The 23,996-nt window shown below is 43.6% G+C and overlaps 1 protein-coding gene across 2 annotated transcripts in view; it reads right to left on the bottom strand.

Moving 5' to 3' along the window:
• The window catches only part of NPR3 (natriuretic peptide receptor 3), a 77,558-nt gene that overhangs the window by 6,032 nt on the left and 47,530 nt on the right, over positions 1-23,996 (bottom strand). Inside the window, exons 4-7 of one of the 2 annotated variants that reach the window (XM_060092766.1) lie at positions 10,225-10,360; positions 4,521-4,615; positions 2,210-2,345; positions 597-684 (exon numbers count right to left, since the gene is read on the bottom strand). In XM_060092766.1, the coding sequence (XP_059948749.1) occupies positions 597-684; positions 2,210-2,345; positions 4,521-4,615; positions 10,225-10,360 (455 nt within the window). The remainder of the gene's footprint in view (positions 1-596; positions 685-2,209; positions 2,346-4,520; positions 4,616-10,224; positions 10,361-23,996) is intronic. The other variant, XM_060092767.1, reaches the window with a different exon arrangement.

Below are 23,996 nucleotides of genomic sequence, written 5' to 3'. Positions count from 1 at the left end.
GCTGACTTAAGAATAAGCCATAAACTCAACCACCAAAGATTGCAAAGGAATGAACAGGTCTCAAGATGCGAAACTATCGGTATCTTGAACACACATAAATATTACAACTTTACAAGACTCGGGGCTTAACCACAGTGGTCACTAAGCATGTGGGTTCTCAAATACTGAGCACAGACATCCTGAGAACATAGGCTGCTTGGAGCCACTACGTCCTCTACAGAAGGTGAGCCCAGCACCTGTTTCTAAACTGGAGGAAGCCAGAGACTGGGGAAGTTGATTCTCCCTTTGTCCAGATTCCCTCTCCACTTTCGCATGTGGTGGGTGGTAGGAATGGGGTCAGAATATTTGTGAGCCAAGGACAGCATTGGCTCTGTGGTCCATAGGGGGAGGCAATAGAAACCCTGACCCACTGCCTGGTATGCTAACCCACTGACCATCAAACCAGCGTCACACCAAAGGAATGGCTCAGTTCTTCTCACCACATGCTTTTTGGGTAAGAGCAAGAGAGGCACAGGTCACAAGGAGGATCGTTCAAAGGCAAGTGGCAAAGGCAATTAAGGGGAGTGAATTTTAAAACTTTATAAAGTGGTCCTAACCTGAAAAAGTAGAAGGCCATTAGCAAACCAGCTCCTAGTAAGGCTCCCACAACAATTCCTGTCACCGCTGACTCTTCTAGGCCACCTGCTTGAAAAAGAAACAGAGATAATCTGAGTTCATGTTGAGAAATAGCTAGAAATCCCTCATTCTGACGTTTCAGTCATTGAAAACTTTCATTCATTGGAAGATGTTTCTCAATTTCCCACTTGGGGCAAATTTTCCAATTTTCCTTTCTTTTTGAGAACTATTTTCTAGGGGATCTTGTTCATTGTTGTGGCAGTGGTGGTTGTGGTTTGGTTTTGGGTTTTGGGGTTTTTTACCAAGTGCAAAGCTCAAAAAGCACTTAAGAAAATACTAGATGAATGACTGTTACAAAAAAAAGTGAGCACAGTGGGAATAAAGCAGGTTCAAGGGGGAATTGAAGAAAACTGGAAACTGAAGTTTTCAGATCTAGCCACACTCTTGAGATTACAGTCAGAGAAGACAACCATGTGGACCATGGGACTGAGCCGGCTCTTCTCATTTTCAGTGTCACTTGGATGGTGACACTTCCAAGTGCTGGAAGATTTGGTGAGAAAATTCATTGGGTCAATGTTTTGTTTTTAGATGTTCTCTCACCAAAGCCAGAGTTTCATGTCAAAATGTCTTATATAACTTTGTGAAAATGTAACAGTTTGAAACAATCAAGTTCAGTAGTGTCCCAGTTATTATATAAAAATGATAAATAGCTAGCTTGTGTAGAAAGAGTTTAGGACACAGTCTTATATGCATTCATATTTAATCCTCAAAGCAGTCCTAAGAGTGGGATACATTTCTTTCGTTTTACATATGAGAAAACTGAGGCTTAAAGAAATGGAAGGAATGCTCCTGGGTTCACAAAACCAGTAAGTGACAACGGTGGGATTCCAAATCCAGGCCCAATAACTCCAGAGACTGTGTTCTTAACATATTTCTGCCTTATGCCTTCCCATAATTATTGCACATACACAAACACCTCACAGGTTAAAGACTGTTCCCAAGACATAAGGAGCACACATACATTAGCCTAAAGTGAACAAGTTCCCTGAAAGGTCGATACTCACTTTGCCTTCCCTCAATAGTTTATCAAAGGGTCTCGCTGAAGCAATGATTTCCAACCATTTTCCTACTTTTAAGCTCCTTATGAGACCCTCCACTTGCTTCTATGTTTATGACAAGGCTGCTCATAAATAACAGATTTCACACTTATTTGTCAATTTGTAAATTTTCAGGTGCCTAAGGGACACTGGTTCTGAGGGATAAGAGGATAAATACAAACTTTGAAACAAGGGATGAATAAGTGAGTGACATTTAGCATTTGATATTTTAATCTTCCCTAAAAGTGTAAACCTCAAATTCTAAGAAATTATAGTAAGAGATGTAAAAATAGGGAGATGCCTTCTACCATTTTGGAAAAGAATAGAAGGGAAGAAGGACCTAGAAGCCTCTGCTGAAGGCAGATGCCAGTTTGTGAATTGTTCCCATGGGTTTTACCACATCAGAAACAGTAATCTGCACTTTCAGGGCATGACCCCTGCATTATACTGATACCATAGATGATGAAACACAGAGCGAATTAAGTCTCTAAACTTACATGCTTTGCAAGGAGAGCTGTTTGTGTGCTCCACCATTCTGGTTTCATCTATTCTCAGCTTTAAAGGTCCCCAAGGATATTTGACATTCGGCCGCATTTCAAAACGACCTTCTTTTCCAAAGTAATCACCAATAACCTATATAAAGGCAAAAAATACATACATATACACACTGAAAGGTCAAAGTTATCTGGTTCCAAAGGAGGCACAGAGTGGGCTCTCCTGTCCTTCACACTGACTACAATGGTGTGTTTCTGAGGACTTTGTAGGTCAAGATTTGCAGGCGCCAACAGCGCTCTTAAGGTGAGCATAATTTATGGAGAGCGGGCTCCCCATGGCAGGGAAGGTGGTTATACAGAAAGCAATAAGCTGGGAAGGCATGGCTTTTCCCCTGCTCACGGGAGAGGGTGCTGCTTCTCCCACCTGCCACAGAGCAGCCCACGTGGTCAGCCATCTGTCAGGCCCAAGTTCCTTTCAGGGGTGAGTGAAGTCAGGACCCATCTTACGGGTCCCAGGCTAAGTGGGCCTCACACCACTCAATTAGCTTGGCATATAATTCAAGCATTACAGAGTGTCTTTAGGAACTTCCCACTTCACCCTCCTTTGGTTGCAAAACTATTCCCCATCCTGACTTCGGGGGTTACGTTCTCCTCTCTGATGAATTTACCCTATTTACACCCCACCTCCAAGCTGAACTCCTTTTCAATTAGTTCCTGTGGACCCTGAAAAAAACCAGTATTCTTTTATGGGTCAGTTCAAGGTTCACTCTCAGTTTCTGGTTCAACAGCCGTTTCATCAGCTCCCTGAGCCCTGACCTGGAAGTACCTTCGCACCCAGGTTCTCGGGATCTGTTTCCCTTTTGTCTGGGCACCGGCACCCTGCTCCTGAGTGGCCTGTGACACTCCCTCCCCCTCTCTCTCCTGAAGGAGGCCCAGCAAGCTCACATAGGCCATTTCATGTCAGAATGAAAAGAATTCTAGATAATCACCAAACTAACCATCCTTGGCATGTACTGAGCACATACCGAGTACTTTACACACATGAGCTCCTGAATCCTCACCACAGCCCTATCTATAATAGACCATTACTATCCACCTTTTATAGAGGGGGACACTCGAATAAACACGAGACCCAGACCATCGAAGAGTAAAAAACCGTGCAGTAAATGCAGCAAGTGCGGGTCCTGCCGGCTCAGCCCCTCCCACAAAGGCCAAGTATGTGTGGACTGAGGGAAGAAGAGCCAGTCCTTTATGCAGGGTCGCATGAAGTGTGACAGGAGCATCAACTCTGGGTGAGATCCTTCAGAGAAGCAGAGAGGGAGCCGCATTACGTGACCTGAAACACTGCATATTCCGATAATCTTTATTTATATATTTATCATGTAAAGTTTATATAGTACTTCTCTAGGTTCCATTTTATCTGGTGCTCATGATCGTCATGTGAGATCAGCAGGGGAGAGATTATGATTTCCTCATTACAGCCGAGGGAGCTGAGGCAAAGAGCTTGCACCCCAGGAAGTGTCAGAAACTCCTCTTTGTGTCCAGGGCACCCTTTTCTCTTCGTGATGCTATCCTGAAACTCCATCATCTTTTACTTTATTTATTTATTTATTTATTTATTTATTTATTTATTTATTTATTTATTTATTTTACATCTTTATTGGAGTATAATTGCTTTACAATGGTGTGTTAGTTTCTGCTTTATAACAAAGTGAATCAGTTATACATATACACATGTTCCCATATACCCTCCCTCTTGCGTCTCCCTCCCACTCTCGCTATCCCACCCCTCCAGGCGGTCACAAAGCACCGAGCTGATCTCCCTGTGCTATGCGGCTGCTTCCCACTAGCTATCTATTTTACGTTTGATAGTGTATATATGTCCATGCCACTCTCTCGCTTTGTCACAGCTTACCCTTCCTCCATCATCTTTTGAAATACTAATGCATGTCCAGTTTGTACCCAGCCCCGCCAAAAACAATTTTTTTTTCAAATTTTTAGGGAGGAAGTAAATACACAATTTCACTTTACATCTCTCAGCTGATGATGCTGTCCTGCATCTTAGGACTGAGGTGTGATTCTTGGCCACTTGAAAGGTAGGATTGCCCCACTTAGGATAAACGTGGAACCATTTCCTGAACTCTTCCCTGATACCCTCAACCAGAAGGAAGCCCTCTCTTGGAAACTCCCTGTGTGCAGCTCATTTTTATTTGGAGGCTGCTTTGGGGGCAGCTATTTGGACACCAGGACAAATACATTCCCTGGAATCTCAACAAGCAGAGGAGCTGCTGGGGCAGCAGTCCTGTTTGCTCACCTCCTGGGTGCCCGCCTCCGTGTCGGTCATGGCAATCACGGAGAAATCCCCGTACCGGTCTCCGCTGGCATCTATGGACACCTGCCCGGCAATACCTGGAGGATGAGATGTAAAGAACTCCAGTTGGTTACTTAAAATGCCTCTGTCCGCCAACAAAAACAAGAAAATGAATTGACAGGACTTTTTTAAACAAACTCATGCCACAGGGAATCTCATCAAACTCGGAGCATTTTTGTTGGCATTTGAAAAGACATTGTAATTTCATCTGTGTCTGCATTCCTAAATTCTTAACATTTCTCCATTTAAAAATGAAAAGAAAAAGAAACAAATGACCTTCTTTGGGGAATATGTTAAAGAAAAAAAAAAGATTAAGGCTAATCCTGAAAGCAGTATGCTTATCCCGGAGTTTTGTATTAAGTTTTTAAAAAAATGCAGAGCGAGAAGTGGAGTTGTAGTACAGTTCCTAGACTTGTCATTGGTTCACGTTATCACTGGGCAAACATTATAAAAGAAAACCCATTCCAGGGCCAGGACTCAGTGAATGTGCTTGCCTATGGGCTCCTTGGACGCCCAGGAGAGCAAAGGGCCTGCTTCGCAGGTCATGGGAGCCAAGAGCAAAGATGAGCTAGTTTTATCGCACTTGTGTTCATTCATTCATTGTTTTGGGGGTTTTGTTTCTGGCTTCCAGTTTAATGGAGATGTAACTGACATATCTCACTGTGTGAGTTTCAAGTGTACAGCATAAAGGTTTGACTTACAGATACTGTGAAATGAGTTTGACATTCATCATCTCATATAGATACAATAAAGCATTCCTTGTTTATCCAGTGATAACTAGGGGCTGAATTTAATGCTGGGGCAAAGATGATCTGGACACAGTGTCTGCTCAAGAGAGAGGCAGCCTGGACAAAGGGTTTATTTTGGTGGTGCTGGAATCCAACTGCCTGCATCTGAATCCCAGCTTTCACATTTCCTAGCCTATGACCTTGGGCAAGGATTTAGCCCACTGAGCCTCAGTCTCCAGGACTGTAAAAGAGGCATAGTAGTAGCTCCCTGCCAAGAGGCTGCTGAAAAGATTAAGTGAGCTAAAATAGGTAAAGTACTTTCAACATGGGTTTAAGAGAAGTCGGTGGTTTTCTTCTTTTGTTATTACTTCTATCGCTATGCCTGGAATCTGGGAGAGGACATTCTGACTATGCCCACACCACTCAGAGGAGGAGCTGGCACATCTAGTTGGAGACTCCTGGGGGACTCAGTAAAAGAGCAGGTCTTTTATAGGAATGTTGGTGAAGCCTCTGATTCAGACAAGCAGCCAGCAGAGTGTGGGAGTGCTCTAGGCAGAAAGGCAGCCCTGTTAGTATTTGCAAAGACACAAAAGCTGAAAGGAACCCAAGGGATGGTGAGGTTTTGGGTGAGGTGGCCCATGTGTATGGAAGGGAACAGTGATATGTAAAGCTGGAACAGCTGGAACAGGGTGGCCAGAGCATGGAGGGCCTTGAGTGCCACACAAAGGATTTGGATTTACTTTGGTGAGCAATGGTGGCTTACAGCAGCTAATCAATAAAAGCAAATATGTATATACTATTAGTTGATATTAAATATGTCTATATTGCAATTTTCATTAACTAAGAGAATTTATATGTCAGCCACATTCTAAGTATTTGTTTTCTTTCAATTTAAACTGTGGCAAAGTTCAGTGTAATTCTTAATTGGCACCTCTACCGATGTGGTTCTCTCCGGAAGTAAAATGAAAGTCTGGGAAAAGGGATCCCAAGGGAGAGCTCCATCCTCTAGTGTGGTTTGGAGAGGGCAAGTATTTGGGTTTACTGTCCTCTGGGTTGCTGTTTGAAGGCCCACTGATTTTTCCAGACTTTGGTCTACTTTGCCGGAAACAGAATGGAGCTACTATTCATCTTGATTTCTTTGTCTTCTTAACATAGACTGATTACAAAGGATACACCTATCTCAAGCTAGCTTATCCTTGACAGTCTATACAACTTTTAAGTAATTAATGTCATTTAAATATATATACATTTATCTGCAAACATATTGGCTGTCCAAAACCATATGCCGTTCTGTTCAGAGGTGTTTATGATGGTGTGTTCTGCTACATGTTTTGCGGAGTATTTTATAAGGCAAGGTGGCCCTAGTAATCCAAGACCTCATTACACTTTAAGCTATTACAATTCTCCCAAGAAATGGGGTGTGAACCCTCAGGGTGGCCAATTATCAAGTGAGACTTCACCTGAGAGTATTGTACATAAGGTGAGATCGTCAGGCTGACAGCAGAATTTTCCTGTACATAAATAATGAGACTTTCCACCCTCATTTCTATTGGCCTGTAGCAGAGCTCAAGGTTTGAGCCACAGTCCTATTTACCTTGTCACTCTGACCTCTCACACAGAGAGGAAATTCAGCTTCTTCCCAGGCATTTATTGAAAGCCTTGAGATTTGGTCATAGGTTTAACCGTAATGAAATCTAAATCTGTCAAATAACGTCCAGAGTATTTTTCCCTTGACAACTTTATGGTCACTTACAGTGACCATTAAAATTTAAATTGTTTTTAATTTTAGAACAGTTGGGGATTTTTTTTATAGTTCTTTTGGGGGCTACCCTCAGATTGATCATTGTTTAGCAAATAAAATGGGCTCTTCAAACACTTCAAGGTCAAAACTTACCTTGGCTTCAATTATCTTTACATTTGGACAAATGAGATTCTACGTTTAGACTGAACTATACAGTTGATTGTTTTGGGACTCATTTCATATTGCCTGCGTAGACCCAGCCCTAGAATGGAAGCATCAGGTTGGCCTATGGGAAAATTTAGTCCATGCCCTCTAAACAACACTGAGTTCCAGCCATTGTGGGCACCTGCCCTTCCCTTAACAACCTCCCTCAGATGACCAAGAGCAAATGACTACATCGTGTAGTGAAGAGTAACTAGGAACAGGATGTGGCCTACCAAGGTCATGTTCACATATGCCGGTTTCTTAGTGCACAGGACACAACTTCTGGGAAATTTGACTCAGTCCTAATATGCCCCCTGACTTATCCTATTGGATTCCAACTCCTCAGCTGAAGCAGTCAGAGGTTGAGCAAGATAATCCTGGAGGCTTATTTTATTCATTCATGTCCTACAATCTGTCCAAAGTTAAAGCAGATGTCACTCTAGTTTTGAGTAAGATGTGGCATCCACTGAAACCACCAAGGAGAAATGAAATCCACCAAATGTCACCATAGCTGTTGCCCAGACAACTCTCGCTGGAACTTGACCTCTCTGTACCATCCTACCCTTTCTAATAACCAAGGGCAAGACGAGGCAGTGGAGTGGATGGGAGTCCCAAGGGAAAAAAAAAAATGTGCCCCAAATCTAGCCTTGATAAATACATATAGGCATAGCCCCAGTGCATTAAAGGGCTCAAAGGATGAGTTGGCATGATGCAGAACTGAAAGGGTCTTTGTCAGTCATCAGCTAGTCCAACCCCCTTAGTACTGGTGACAAAGAAGAAGCCCAAAGGACTGAGGTCACAGCCAGTGGCTAGGTTGTGGGTTTCCTGACCTCTGGTCAGTGACCTGTATGGCAGTGGTCCTCAGATGATACCCACCAGCATACTACAGTTTATTTTCCTCAGCCCCCAGAAAGCCCCCATCTAAAAAAGACTCAGTACAGATCCTGACCCTCGACACCCTCTGGTGGCTTTCCATCTCACTCAGGTGGAAACTCAAGGTCCTCAGTGCAGCTTCCAGGCCCACAGGATCTGGACGCACTACCTCTGACTCTGGCTACCATCACACTGCAGCTCACATACTACTGCAGCCACACCGGGCTCCTTGCTCTTACGGGGGCCCTCAGCACTCTCCAGATGATACACTCAGGGTCTCTGCGTTTGCTGCTGCCTCTGGAATATTCTCTCTTAAACATCTACATAATTTCTTTCACTACTCTGAGGTCTCTACTCAACCACCGCTTATCAGAAAGACCTTCCCCGACAACTCTATTTAAATTAGCAGTCCTACCACACCCCTCCCTTCACTTTCCAGTTCTCTAACCTGCTTTACTTTATAGCCCCTGAAGTGGTGTATTTATTCATTTATCACCAGTTCCCCCTACTACCATGGAGCTCAGTTGATTGCAGGGAATTTCTTTTTCTTCTTTTTTTTTTTTTTTTTGCAGTATGCGGGCCTCTCACTGTCGTGGCCTCTCCCGTTGCAGAGCACAGGCTCCGGACGCGCAGGCCCAGCGGCCATGGTTCACGGGACCTGCCGCTCCGCGGCATATGGGATCCTCCTGGGCCGGGGCACGAACCCGCGTCCCCTGCATCGGCAGGCAGACTCCCAACCACTGCGCCACCAGGGAAGCCCGGGAATTTCTTTAGCTCACTGCTGAATCCTCAGCACCTTGACCGGTGCCTGGCACATAGTAAGTGCTTAAGAATATCTGATGAATGAGTGAATGAGTGAATATGAAGTTGCTATCCGCAGGGCTCCAGCAGCTGGATCATTCTCATACTGAGTCTTATGTTCATTTTTTTTTTGACTGATGGGGAGGTGAGAGGAAACTAGCATTCCACATGCTGTTAACAAGAATATGGACTGGTAGACCTTCCTGGAAGATATTTGGCAATACCTAATGCACTTTAAAAGGTACCAACATACTTTTGGACCCAGATAGGCCATGACTAAGAATGTTCCCTATTGGATGTACTCACAAAAATTCATCAAGATGTGTAAGATCATAATAGCATTTTGCATAATAGCAAAAACTGTAAACAACTGAAGTGCCCATCAATAGGAGACTGGTTAAAGAAATACTTGTACAGCCAAACAGTGGAAAAATATGGAACCATCATTTAAAAATGTGCTGAATCTATGAGCGCTCATATGGAAAATTCTTCTACTTGACATACAAGTGAAAAAGCTAAGATGAGGAATGGCATTCATAGTATGACCCTTTTGTGTAAATTTTTTAGATAAGATATACAAATGCATATGTGCTGGCAGAAGGCATAAAATATTTTTAGGCTGAATCATAGGAAATTGTTAATAGTGATTACACTGGGGACAGGGGACTAGGGTGTGAAGGGAAAACTTTCACTTTTCATTTTGTACATTTTTGTAGCATTCAAATTTTCCAGCCAAGAATGGTCTCATTCTTGTACAATGTTTAAATGTCAACAGAGATTGCTTGAGTGATGAGAGGACGAGCCATTTTTTTGTTGTTGTTGTCCTTATACTTCTCTGTTCTTAAGCAACAGCTAGTATTCAACATTTTAAAAAATAAAATATAAGCAGAGAGCTCAAATGGACCTCCTTATCATCTCAAAGCCCCCAGTTTTGAACAGAGGAATGTATATCTGGGATTAGTCCTTTTAAAACTGATCACAGAACTCTTCACAAACTATTTGTTGTGAATGAGGCTTGTGATTAATTTTAAGAAGCCTAGAGTTGTCATCTAGTAATCAGGAGACAAGGCAATTCCTATTTCAGTGGGACTCTTTCAAAGCACTTTCACATGCTTTATCTCATTTAATTTTCACAACAAGCCTGTGAAGTGGGTTGATTTTGACTTATTATCCTTTTTCTACAGCTGAGAAAAGTAAGACACTGGCAAGGTCCCAAAGTTGTACGAGAGAAAAACAGAACCAGGAAAGAAGCAGCTTGATCAGCTGCAGAGTGTTGTTGCCTTGTAGACTGAAACCTCACCTTCAAATGTTCTGTTCCAAGTCTGCTGGATAATTTTCCCTCCATCCTTCTTACTGTAACCAGCTCTGAGTACTTCATGTAAAGCCAGGACGTAGAGGAGGATGGCATCATGGAATCCTTCAACAAACATGTTAACCTGGAAAGGAAAGCCCAGCTGGGTGAGCCCAGACAACAAATGACTCACATTCGGGAATAATGTGGGCAAATCCAACTGGTTAACAAGTTAGACTCGAGGCCCATAAGCGATGGCAGAGGTGTGCAAAAGAGTAGCTAACAAGACTCATGCCACAATTGTCCTGGCACTGGCTTAGTCAGGAAAACCCTTCCCCCATTTGGGAGTTTGGAGAGCAGACAAGATATTACAGAAGTCAAGAACATTGTACCTGTGGGCCAGGTTAAGTATTCCAGGTGCATCAGCCTTTGCCCATAGATGCCTCTGCACACGTGCCCTCCTTCTTCCCACATCTGCTCTCTACCTCAAGCCAGCTAGAGTCCAACCTTCCCCCTGAGCTCTTCTCCATCTTCACCAGCCCCTGCGATCTCCATGCTCTGAATGTGGAGCATGGCTAGAAAAACAGTAGGGATCCATTCATTCATATTCAAATACTACTGAACGCCTAGTAGAGCGCAAAGGGGGCAAAGAGGAATGGACGCCACCATCCCTGCCTGCCCAGCATTTCTGTCCTCTCCTCTACCAGCATCAACATCTCAGTTTCTCTTTCCAATTTGTGTTCTGAGTAGTTCCAGGGCATCTGACCACTCCCTACATCCAGTCCCTGCCAGGCTCCAAGGACAAGAATGGAAACAGGCCATTGGTTTATCTCAGTTGAGTCCTGGCTCAAGTAAGATAGCCCTTGCGCTCAGAAACATAACAACTTCATGTGAAATTGGAGAAGTCACTTAATCCTTCTGAGCCTTGTGTCCTTCTATAAGCACCATTTGGCAAGTTCTGATACCACATTTAAACCCACTGTAACATTCATTGAACATGAACTGAGCAAATACAATCTTGAAACACTTAGTAGCTTATAGATTAGGTATAAGAGTACCCCCAAATTCCAGCCTTCTTATTTCAGAAGAAAGCATCAAGAATGGAATTCCATGCAGCAGAGTGAATTGGGCATCCCACAGACAACCACGGTGAGGCATTGAGAGAGGCATTCCTGCCCCAGTCCTAGAAAGAGACCCCGGAGGAAGAGAGCCACCTGGTTCAAATACACAAACATTCACAGAAGACATGGCTCAACGTCCAGTTCTTCTTGGCCTCAACCCACCCTGAAGGACAATAAGTCCTGTTTGCATCAGAGGAGCGAATATTTTGGAATTGCCAAAGCCTAGTGCTGAGAGGCAGGCTAGAATAATGGTTAAAGAGCCTGGGCTCGCTACCCAGCTCTGCCACTTCCTGGCTGTGTTTTTGCACCACTCTGGGTCTCAGTTTTCCCCATCTGGAAAATGAGGAAAATATTTGTGCCTGTCTCAAGGGGTTGCTGTCATGTTTAAGTGAACTAATAGATGTAAAATATGTAAAAGTCAGCACTCCCTGTTAGCTTTTGTTGTTATTGTCTAGAGACAGAGAATTATAAACTTAGGAATCCTGCTTAGCTTCTAATTCCTAAGAGCAGTGTTCAAAAAATAAGGGATCTGGGCTTCCCTGGTGGTGCAGTGGTTGAGAGTCCGCCTGCCGATGCAGGGGACATGGGTTTGTGCCCCGGTCTGGGAAGATCCCACATGCTGTGGAGCAGCTGGGCCCGTGAGCCATGGCCGCTGAGCCTGCACGTCCGGAGTCTGTGCTCTGCAACAGGAGAGGCCACAACAGTGAGAGGCCCGCGTACAGCAAAAAAAAAAAAAAAAAAAAAAAAAAAAAGAGGGATCTACTTACTATTACAACATATCTCATTGACCCACTTTACACTTAATGGAAACTAAGCCTCCTTGCTCATGCTTTCATATTCCAAACAGTTCTCTTCCACAAAGTCACGTCCTTAATTCCACCCAACTGCGATGAGTGCAGCCCAAGCTAGTCAATTCCACTGACCCTCTGGGAAAGGCAGAGGACAGAAGAGTATGGTTTACAGGAGACCCCTCAGTTAGCTGCTAGACCCAGAGTCTAATCCTGGCCCTGACATGTTAGTTGATCTCTCTAGTCTTCAATATCCTTATTGACTAAATGGGGGTTTAGTATCTACTCATCTCATAGAGCTCTTCTGGGGATTAAATGAACAAGTGCATGTAAAACATCTAAAACAGTTCTTGGGACTGTGAAAGCAAATGGTAGACATTAGCTCTTACTCTTAGCCATCAAGTTTAAGTCTCAGAGTCATTATTTTTTTAGGCAAAGCAGAATGGTATAGAAATAAAATCTACTAGTCAAAGATAATTTTCTGCTGATTGTGCTATGCTAATTCAATTTTCCAGAGGAATATGAAATTTTCACTTAGGCCACAAAGTCATCATGGCTTGAGAAAGTAGCATGCTGATGAGTTAATGAGTTTTAATGAGTGGACTTTAGCTGTGTAACTTAATCCTCAGGCCACAATAAATCTAATTTTTCAAAAGATCAATCTTCCCTTTGATAATTGTATAAAAACCACCCTGCTAGAGAGGGAAGCATCATAGAATCATGGAATATGGGAATCATAAGATGCCTTTGGGACTTCCGGGTAAGATGGCGGAAGAGTAAGACGTGGAGATCACCTTCCTCCCCATGGATACACCAGAAATACAGCTACACGTGGAACAACTCCTACAGAACACCTACTGAACGCTGGCAGAAGACCCCAGACCTCCCAAAAGGCAAGAAACCCCCCCACATACCTGGGTAGGGCAAAGCGGAGAGATCCCCACACAGAGGATCGGTGCCGAGCGGCACTCACCAGCCCGAGAGGCTTGTCTGCTCGCCCGCCGGGGCGCGCAGCGCTGGAAGCTGAGGCTCGGGCTTCGGTCAGAGCGCAGGGAGAGGACTGGGGCTGGCGGTGAGAACTCAGCCTGAAGGGGGCTAATGTGCCACAGCTAGCCGGGAGGGAGTCCGGGAAAACTCTGGAGCTGCCGAAGAGGCAAGAGACTTTTTCTTCCCTCTTGGTTTCCTGGTGCGCGAGGAGAGGGGATTAAGAGCGCTGCTTAAAGGGGCTCCACAGACGGGCGCGAGTCGCGACTGAAAACGCGGAGCCCAGTGACGGGCGTGGGACGCTGGGGCTGCTGCTGCCGCCGCCAAGAAGCCTGTGTGCGAGCGCAGGTCACTGTCCACACCGCCCTTCCGGGAGCCTGTACAGCCCGCCACTGCCGGGGTCCCGGGATCCAGGGGCAGCTTCCCTGGGAGAACGCACGGCGCGCCTCGGGCTGGTGCAACGTCATGCCGGCCTCTGCCGCTGCAGGCTCGCCCCGCACTCCGTGCCCCTCCCTCCCGCCCGGCCTGAGTGAGCCAGAGTCCCCGAAGAGGCTGCTCCTTTAACCCTGTCCTGTCTGAGCGAAGAACAGACGCCCTCCGGCGACCTACACGCAGAGGCGGGGCCAAATCCAAAGCTGAGACCCAGGAGCTGTGAGAACAAAGAAGAGAAAGGGAAACCTCTCCCAGCAGCCTCAGAAGCAGCAGATTAAAGCTCCACAATCAACTTGATGTACCCTGCATCTGTGGAACACATGAATAGACAACACATCATCCCAAATTGAGGAGCCCGGAGTCAGTGCTGTGCCTCTGAGGTGGGAGAGCCAACTTCAGGACACTGGTCCACAAGAGACCTCCCAGCTCCACATAATATCAAACGGCGAAAATCTTCCAGAGATCTCCATCTCAACACCAGCACCCAGCTTCACTCAACGACCAGCAAGCTACAGTGCTGGACACCCTAAGCCAAACAACTAGCAAGACAGGAACACAACGCCACCCATTAGCAGAGAGGTGGCCTAAAATCATAAAAAGTCCGCAGACACCCCAAAACACACCACCAGACGTGGACCTGCCCGCCAGAAAGATAAGATCCAGCCTCATCCACCAGAACACAGGCACTAGTCCCCTCCACCAGGAAGCCTACACAACCCACTAAACCAACCTTAGCCACTGAGGACAGAAACCAAAAACAACGGGAACTACGAACCTGCAGCCTGCAAAAAGGAGACCCCAAACACAGTAACATAAGCAAAATGAGAAGACAGAAAAACACACAGCAGGAGAAGGAGCAAGATAAAAACCCACCAGATCTAACAAATGAAGAGGTAATAGGCAGTCTACCTGAAAAAGAATTCAGAATAATGCTGGTAAAGATGATCCAAGATTCTATTTCCCAGATCCAAAATCTTGGAAATAGAATAGACAAAATGCAAGAAACAGTTAACAAGGACCTAGAAGAACTAAAGATGAATCAAGCATCGATTAAAAACACAATACATGGGCTTCCCTGGTGGCGCAGTAGTTGGGAGTCCGCCTGCCGATGCAGGGGACACGGGTTCGTGCCCCGGTCCGGGAAGATCCCACATGCCGCGGAGCGGCTGGGCCCGTGAGCCATGGCCGCTGAGGCTGTGCGTCCGGAGCCTGTGCTCCGCAATGGGAGAGGCCACAGCAGTGAGAGGCCCGGGTACTGCAAAAAAAAAAAAAAAAAAAAAAACACAATACATGAAATAAAAAATACTCTAGATGGGATCAATAGCAGAATAACTGAGGCAGAAGAACGGATAAGTGAGGTGGAAGATAAAATAGTGGAAATAACTGCTGCACAGCAAAATAAAGAAAAAAGAATGAAAAGAACAGAGGACAGTCTCAGAGACCTCTGGGACAACATTAAACGCACCAACGTTCGAATTATAGGGGTTCCAGAAGAAGAAGAGAAAAAGAAAGGGACTGAGAAAATATTTGAAGAGATTATAGTTGAAAACTTCCCTAATATGGGAAAGGAAATAGTTAATCAAGTCCAGGAGGCACAGAGAGTCCCATACAGAATAAATCCAAGGAGAAATACGCCAAGACACATATTAATCAAACTGTCAAAAATTAAACACAAAGAAATCATATTAAAAGCAGCAAGGCAAAAACAACAAATAACACACAAGGGAATCCCCATCAGGATAACAGCTGATCTCTCAGCAGAAAGTCTACAAGCCAGAAGGGAGTGGCAGGACATAATTAAAGTGATGAAGGAGAAAAACCTGCAACCAAGATTACTCTACCCAGCAAGGATCTCATTCAGATTTGATGGAGAAATTAAAACGTTTACAGACAAGCAAAAGCTGAGAGAGTTCAGCACCACCAAACCAGCTTTACAACAAATGCTAAAGGAACTTCTCTAGGCAAGAAACACAACAGAAGGAAAAGACCTACAATAACGAACCCAAAACAATTAAGAAAATGGGAACAGGAACATACATATTGATAATTACCTTAAATGTAAATGGACTAAATGCTCCCACCAAAAGATACAGATTGGCTGAATGGATACAAAAACAAGACCCATATATATGCTGTCTACAAGAGACCCACTTCAGACCTAGAGACACATACAGACTGAAAGTAAGGGGATGGAAAAAGATATTCCATGCAAATGGAAACCAAAAGAAAGCTGGAGTAGCAATTCTCATATCAGACAAAATAGACTTTAAAATAAAGACTACTAGAAGAGACAAAGAAGGACACTACATAATGATAAAGGGATCGATCCAAGAAGAAGATATAACAATTGTAAATATTTATGCACCAAACATAGGAGCACCTCAATACATAAGGCAAATACTAACAGCCATAAAAGGAGAAATCGACAGTAACACAATCATAGTAGGGGACTTTAACACCCCACTTTCACCAATGGACAGATCATCCAAAATGAAAATAAATAAGGAAACACAAGCTTTAAATGATACATTAAACAAGATGGACTTAATTGATATTTATAGGACATTCCATCCAAAAACAACAGAATACACATTTTTCTCAAGTGCTCATGGAACATTTTCCAGGATAGATCATATCTTGGGTCACAAATCAAGCCTTGGTAAATTTAAGAAAATTGAAATTGTATCAAGTATCTTTTCCGACCACAATGCTATGAGACTAGATATCAATTACAGGAAAAGAGCTGTAAAAAATACAAACACATGGAGGCTAAACAATACACTACTTAACAATGAAGTGATCACTGAAGAAATCAAAGAGGAAATTTAAAAATACCTAGAAACAAATGACAATGGAGACACGACGACCCAAAACCTATGGGATGCAGCAAAAGCAGTTCTAAGAGGGAAGTTTATAGCAATACAATCCCACCTTAAGAAACAGGAAACATCTCGAATAAACAACCTAACCTTGCACCTAAAGCAATTAGAGAAAGAAGAACAAAAACATCCCAAAGTTAGCAGAAGGAAAGAAATCATAAAAATCAGATCAGAAATAAATGAAAAAGAAATGAAGGAAACGATAGCAAAGATCAATAAAACTAAAAGCTGGTTCTTTGAGAAGATAAACAAAATTGATAAACCATTAGCCAGACACATCAAGAAAAAAAGGGAGAAGACTCAATAGAATTAGAAATGAAAAAGGAGAAGTAACAACTGACAGTGCAGAAATACAAAAGATCATGAGAGATTACTATTAGCAACTCTATGCCAATAAAATGGACAACCTGGAAGAAATGGACAAATTCTTAGAAATGCACAACCTGCCAAGACTGAATCAGGAAGAAATAGAAAATATGAACAGACCAATCACAAGCACTGAAATTGAAACTGTGATAAAAAATCTTCCAACAAACAAAAGCCCAGGACCAGATGGCTTCACAGGTGAATTCTATCAAGCATTTAGAGAAGAGCCAACACCTATCCTTCTGAAACTCTTCCAAAATATAGCAGAGGGAGGAACACTCCCAAACTCATTCTACGAGGCCACCGTCACCTTGATACCAAAACCAGACAAGGATGTCACAAAGAAAGAAAACTACAGGCCAATATCACTGATGAACATAGATGCAAAAATCCTCAACAAAATACTAGCAAACAGAATCCAACAGCACATTAAAAGGATCATACACCATGATCAAGTGGGGTTTATTCCAGGAATGCAAGGATTCTTCAATATACGCAAATCAATCAACGTGATACACCATATTAACAAATTGAAGGAGAAAAACCATATGATCATCTCAATAGATGCAGAGAAAGCTTTCGACAAAATTCAACACCCATTTATGATAAAAACCCTGCAGAAAGTAGGCATAGAGGGAACTTTCCTCAACATAATAAAGGCCATATATGACAAACCCACAGCCAGCATCGTCCTCAATGGTGAAAAACTGAAACCATTTCCACTAAGATCAGGAACAAGACAAGGTTGCCCACTCTCACCACTCTTATTCAACCTAGTTTTGGAAGTTTTAGCCACAGCAATCCGAGAAGAAAAGGAAATAAAAGGAATCCAAATTGGAAAAGAAGAAGTAAAGCTGTCACTGTTTGCAGATGACATGATACTATACATAGAGAATCCTAAAGATGCTACCAGAAAACTACTAGAACTAATCAATGAATTTGTAAAGTTGCAGGATACAAAATTAATGCACAGAAATCTCTGGCATTCCTATATACTAATGATGAAAAATCTGAAATTGAAATCAAGGAAACACTCCCATTACCATTGCAACAAAAAGAATAAAATATCTAGGAATAAACCTACCTAAGGAGACAAAAGACCTGTATGCAGAAAATTATAAGACACTGATGAAAGAAATTAAAGATGATACAAATAGATGGAGAGATGTACCATGTTCTTGGATTGGAAGAATCAACATTGTGAAAATGACTCTACTACCCAAAGCAATCTACAGATTCAATGCAATCCCTATCAAACTACCACTGGCATTTTTCACAGAACTAGAACAAAAAATTTCACAATTTGTATGGAAACACAAAAGACCCCGAATAGCCAAAGCAATCTTGAGAACGAAAAATGGAGCTGGAGGCATCAGGCTCCCTGACTTCAGACTATACTACAAAGCTACAGTAATCAAGACAGTATGGTACTGGCACAAAAACAGAAAGATAGATCAATGGAACAGGATAGAAAGCCCAGAGATAAACCCACGGACATATGGTCACCTTATCTTTGATAAAGGAGGCAGGAATGTACAGTGGAGAAAGGACAGTCTCTTCAATAAGTGGTGCTGGGAAAACTGGATAGGGACATGTAGAAGTATGAGATTAGATCACTCCCTAACACCATACACGAAAATTAGCTCAAAATGGATTAAAGACCTAAATGTAAGGCCAGACACTATCAAACTCTTAGAGGAAAACATAGGCAGAACACTCTATGACATAAATCACAGCAAGATCCTTTTTGACCCACCTCCTAGAGAAATGGAAATAAAGACAAAAATAAACACATGGGACCTAATGAAACTTAAAAGCTTTTGCACAGCAAAGAAACCATAAACAAGACCAAAAGACAACCCTCAGAATGGGAGAAAATATTTGCAAATGAAGCAACTGACAAAGGATTAATCTCCAAAATTTATAAGCAGCTCATGCAGCTCAATAGCAAAAAAACAAACAACCCAATCCAAAAATGGGCAGAAGACCTAAATAGACATTTCTCCACAGAAGATATACAGACTGCCAACAAACACATGAAAGGATGCTCAACATCTTTGCTCATTAGAGAAATGCAAATCAAAACTACAATGAGATATCATCTCACACCAGTCAGAATGGCCATCATCAAAAAATCTAGAAACAATAAATGCTGGAGAGGGTGTGGAAAAAAGGGAACACTCTTGCACTGCTGGTGGGAATGTGAATTGGTACAGCCGCTATGGAGAACGGTATGGAGGTTCCTTAAAAAACTACAAATAGAACTACCATATGACCCAGCAATCCCACTACTGGGCATATACCCTGAGAAAACCATAAGTCAAAAAGAGACATGTACCAAAATGTTCATAGCAGCCCTATTTACAATAGCCCGGAGTTGGAAACAACCTAAGTGTCCATCATCGGATGAATGGATAAAGAAGATGTGGCACATATATACAATGGAATATTACTCAGCCATAAAAAGAAATGAAATTGAGCTATTTGTAATGAGGTGGATAGACCTAGAGTCTGTCCTACAGAGTGAAGTAAGTCAGAAAGAGAAAGATAAATACTGTATGCTAACACATATATATGGAATTTAAGAAAAAAAAAATGTCATGAAGAACCTAGGGGTAAGACAGGAATAAAGACACAGACCTACTAGAGAATGGACTTGAGGATATGGGGAGGGGGAAGGGTAAGCTGTGACAAAGTGAAAGAGCGGCATGGACATATATACACTACCAAACGTAAGGTAGATAGCTAGTGGGAAGCAGCCGCATAGCACAGGGAGATCAGCTCGGTGCTTTGTGACCGCCTGGAGGGGTGGGATAGGGAGGGTGGGAGGGAGACGCAAAAGGGAGGGGATATGGAAACATATGTATATGTATAACTGATTAAATTTGTTATAAAGCAAAAAAAAAAAGAAAAAAAAAAGATGCCTTTGAAAAGCCCTGGTCCGATCCACTCCTTACTTTGAGAACCTGAAGACATCGCTCACCTGCCATCTCCCTGCATTCTGTAAGTGAGAGTTGTTCCATCTATAGTCCTTGTTCTGAGGGAGCCTAAGACAGCCCCTACTTAGACTGTGAAGTACCAACTGCTGGACACCACCTGTCCACCTCTCTCCCTCCTCCTCCTCAAAATCCTAACCCTGGGCTGCCATGCTGCCATTGGCCACCCGAAGCACTGGACACGTGTCCCAGCACCACCCTCTGTCTGGCTCTTGAGCTTCCTTCCTTCTTGATATGCCCTCTGAGCTGCCCCCTCTACAATCAGGATGGGAAGAATAATTATCTGGCTGAAAAACATGAACTTGGATGACTTCTGTCCTAACAGGCTTAATGATAGAAGAGAATAGATAGGCTCTCAATACATGCCCGCGTCCGAAAACTCATTTTATCTGGGTTTGCAAATGAATCGCAAAATTTACCTTCTTTCCTCTCAAAGTGGCTGTGTCTCCCTCTCCTGCCAAAATTAGCAGGAGAGCTGCTGACCCCCACTGAGGTTCACTCACACCCCAGCCCGCTGCAGGGGATGTTTAATAACACCTACCTCATAGGACCTCAAGCCAGAAGCAAAACCCCAGAGGCCCTCTTTTCTCTAGGAGAACATTCTCACATCCACACGTGTTTTTTAATAGGAGGAAAGCCCATTAGCATATTATAGACACTGAAAATTGGAAGTGCCAATTTAAAAAAAATGAGGGAGAAAAATAAATCCAGAGTATTAAGTTGTCTTTGGAACACTTTCCGCTGGCCCCCAGGCTGAAAGGAACGAGGTCATCTGGTCCATCCCCCCTGCCTCTGGCCAGAACACTGGGACTTCAAAATCCTGCCTGATAGATCAGGCGGTGGTTACTAAAGGAAGAAAACAGCATTCCCTCTTATGACCGACCTGTTCTAGTAGTAAGCCTCATTTCTAAACGGAAAGCCCTTCCTTACTGTCATTAGCCATGAGTCTTCCTTAAATTCCTAAATGCAGCCATTCCCCTGCTCGATGGCAGAGTTAAGAGAATAAATATAGTTCATGAGCCCTAGGAGTTTCATCTCCACCAAACAGCACCGCCGCCCCCCACTGGCGCATAAATGGACTCCACACAAGGCAGCTGGTGAAGTCGACCCCCGTGAGGGACCAGCTCCAGGATGATAATGATTTGTGCTGTGCATCAAAGTGTCTATAGTTCAAACAAGTTGGAAATCGTTCACCATCTTCCGCTCATTCTGGGGAGTTTGCCCAGAACAAGGAAGCATGCTCTCCCATCATTTCGTCTCAGTTCCCTTGATTTTGTCCTCTGGTTCTGGCCAGTGGCAGCTATTCCACGTAAAAGAAAGCCATTTTTGTCTTTGGCCTTTCTCCCTGATAGCACCTGTCAGCGATGTCTGTTTGTTAGTGTGGTTTCTTCTTAATTCTCTATCATGGGAAAAGCTGAATACAAATCTAGTTCTTTTCCAAAGCGGACCCACAGATATAGAGAACAAACCAGTGGCTACCAGTGGGGAGAGGGAAGGAGGGAGGAGCAACATAGGAATAGGGGATTAAGAGGTACAAACAATTAGGTATAAAATAAGCTACAAAGATACATTGTACAATGTGGGGAATATAGCCAGTATTTTATAATAACTATTAATGGCATATAACCTTTAAAAATCATGAACCACTATATTATACACCAGTAACATATAATATTGTACATCAGCTGTACTTCAATTAAAAAAAAAAAAGAAATCTAGTTCTTTTTTAACTGAGCATAAAGAGTTGCCGTTCCTGACATGGCTCCTATCTGTGACAGTGAGCAAAGTCTTTCTCATTTCTCTTTGGGGAGACAAATTCATAGGTGAATTCCTCAATGCCTGTGCTCCAAACAAGACAGCAGAGAATGCTACATGCCTCAGCTGTTCTTGTAAAGTGAGAGTGGACAACCCAGCAGTAATCTCGCTCCCAGGGTCGTCTGGATATCTGAGAAAGCCTGTAAAGCTCTCAGATGGAGACTAGTGGGAGAAAGCTACCAAAGTTAAGCACAAGGCTAGGCTATCCCAGGGCTTCGCTTGTAGTATTCACATGTACTCAAGCATATCGTAAGGTGGTTCTGTCTTTCTCACCATAAACCAACAGTTCCAAATGCAAATCAGGAAAGCAGAGGGTTTGGGGCAGTGTTTCTTAAGAGTCTTTTGAAAAGACATGACCCTTAACGTCCCCATCAGTTAAAGGGGAGATCAGGGACAAGGACATTTTGATGGCAGGCAGATAAGAGGAGAGATGGTCCAGGACCTTCCTCTCCCTATCACAGCAGAAACAGTGGCAGCTTCATCTTGAATTATTAGTAATAAGACCCTGAAAATGAACCTTGTCCTGCCCTCCTAGGCCACTGGAGATGGTAGACACAGAAGAAAGTGGCCTGGCCATGCTGCATGGGGAGGCCGAAGGTTAGAGGACATTATGCATTTGATGAACACTGCACACATGACCTCCATACAATAAAAATATAGATCCTATTTGTTTTCATTCCATTTTCTTTTGAATCATAAAATTTTAAATCTACAATATAGAGTAACAACAGCAGGAACTTCCATAAATCAAGTGATATCACCAATTCAACATCAAAATAGGGGTTCTCACTCTTATTGGCATACACCCCAATGTCTGCTCTTCTATACTGGGCCTGCCTTCATGGAATTCACACTTGGTCACTTGCTGACTTAGTTTAGCCTTGAGGAAAGTGAAGTTGAAAACTTTTACCCTTATCCTAGTAACTCCGAGGAAATGCAAAGGGCAAGTGTCTTACCAACAGTCAGGCAGCAGCCCTGGGAGAGAGCCAGGGTCCAGCCCTGTGCTTGGCCGAAGAATTGCCATATTGTCTGGCAGACTTCTTTGGGGTGGGGATGGGCCCTAAGTTGCCCAAATGACTGTCTCCATCCCAGGCTTAGCCCTGCCCCTATAGTAATGCCCTAGACTGGGAAACTAACTTGGGTCTCCTAGCCTAAAGTGTGGCTGCCTACACATAGAAGCAGATTTTTTTCTCTCTCTCATCACATAAAACAAAATGGATCATTAAACAAAAGCAGTCCTGGGAAGATCATTAAGTCAAGTTCTGACCCCTCAGGTGTCTCCCACGCTACCACAATCGGCTGCCCTTCTAATGACGGGGACAGCAGTGCAGGCTGCACACAGGTGTCACGGTGCCGGTAGACGGCATCCACTTACATGAGGCAACCTCAGCCAGGAGAGCCGCCCCAAGAAACGAGGTGGAGGAGAACTCTGTGGAACTGGACTCCTGGAATTAGTGGGTGTGGAGCACAAGCAGGAGAATGACTTTTTTAAATTCTCCCAGTGCTCATACAGGGAATTTGGTCATCTGATACATGTGCCCTTTGAATGTGTCCCACACACACGTCATATAAGGTTGCGTCTCATCACCTATCACTCTTGAAGGCTTAGTTGAGAAATGCACATACCTAATGACATAATCGTCTCTGGCTTTCAGATGATCAGGTGAGCAATGTCTGTCCTTGACCTTGATGTCCCACCAGTGCCCGACCAGATGTGCCTCCGGAAAACCTGGGGACCCGACCCCCACAGACTGCTCTGGACACTTGCTGGCCTTCTTTCCAGGGGTCTATGTTCCTGTCAGGCACAATGTTGAGGTGGGTAAACACACACACCAAACCCAAGGGGGAAGGGCCGAGGCAGGAAGCGAGTGCCCTGCTCACTCTGCTGGACGGTGAGGCAGCCCCAAGACTGCAAGTGGGGTGATCAAGCCAGAGTGAGATGGAGACCGGGGGACACAGGGGGACAATTTCTGGCCTCACTCCTTCTGAAAGGCCAAAATCAGAAGAAGCATGTAGACTCTACTTTATCTACCTTGACGACATCCTTGAAAGCTGATCCTGAGAACTTCACATAGCTTTCCTTAAATTTCTTGAGTCACCTGGAGATGTGATTACAAGGAAGAAATAAACCAAAATCTAGGCTTTGTATAAGGATGACTTTTTTTTTTCATTTCTGTCTTGTGTCTTAAAATGAAACCTCTCCTTCTTATACAAGCAGTTTCAAGGTGTGGTGAGGACTGAGTTAAGATCCAGAAGCCCAACTCCCAGTTCAAGCAGCACTGGTTTATTCACTCACTGTGAACAGTCAGCAGCTTAATTTAGTTCAATTCTTAATTCAGAGTTTCCGAAGCTGGATTCCATACAGCAGCAGCATTCCTTAAAATGTTAAGAGATGGCTCT

This window comes from Mesoplodon densirostris, chromosome 3 (genome assembly GCF_025265405.1).
Source record: "Mesoplodon densirostris isolate mMesDen1 chromosome 3, mMesDen1 primary haplotype, whole genome shotgun sequence".
In the NCBI taxonomy this organism is placed as follows: domain Eukaryota; kingdom Metazoa; phylum Chordata; class Mammalia; order Artiodactyla; family Ziphiidae; genus Mesoplodon; species Mesoplodon densirostris.
This window is presented reverse-complemented; position numbering and strand designations above follow the sequence as displayed.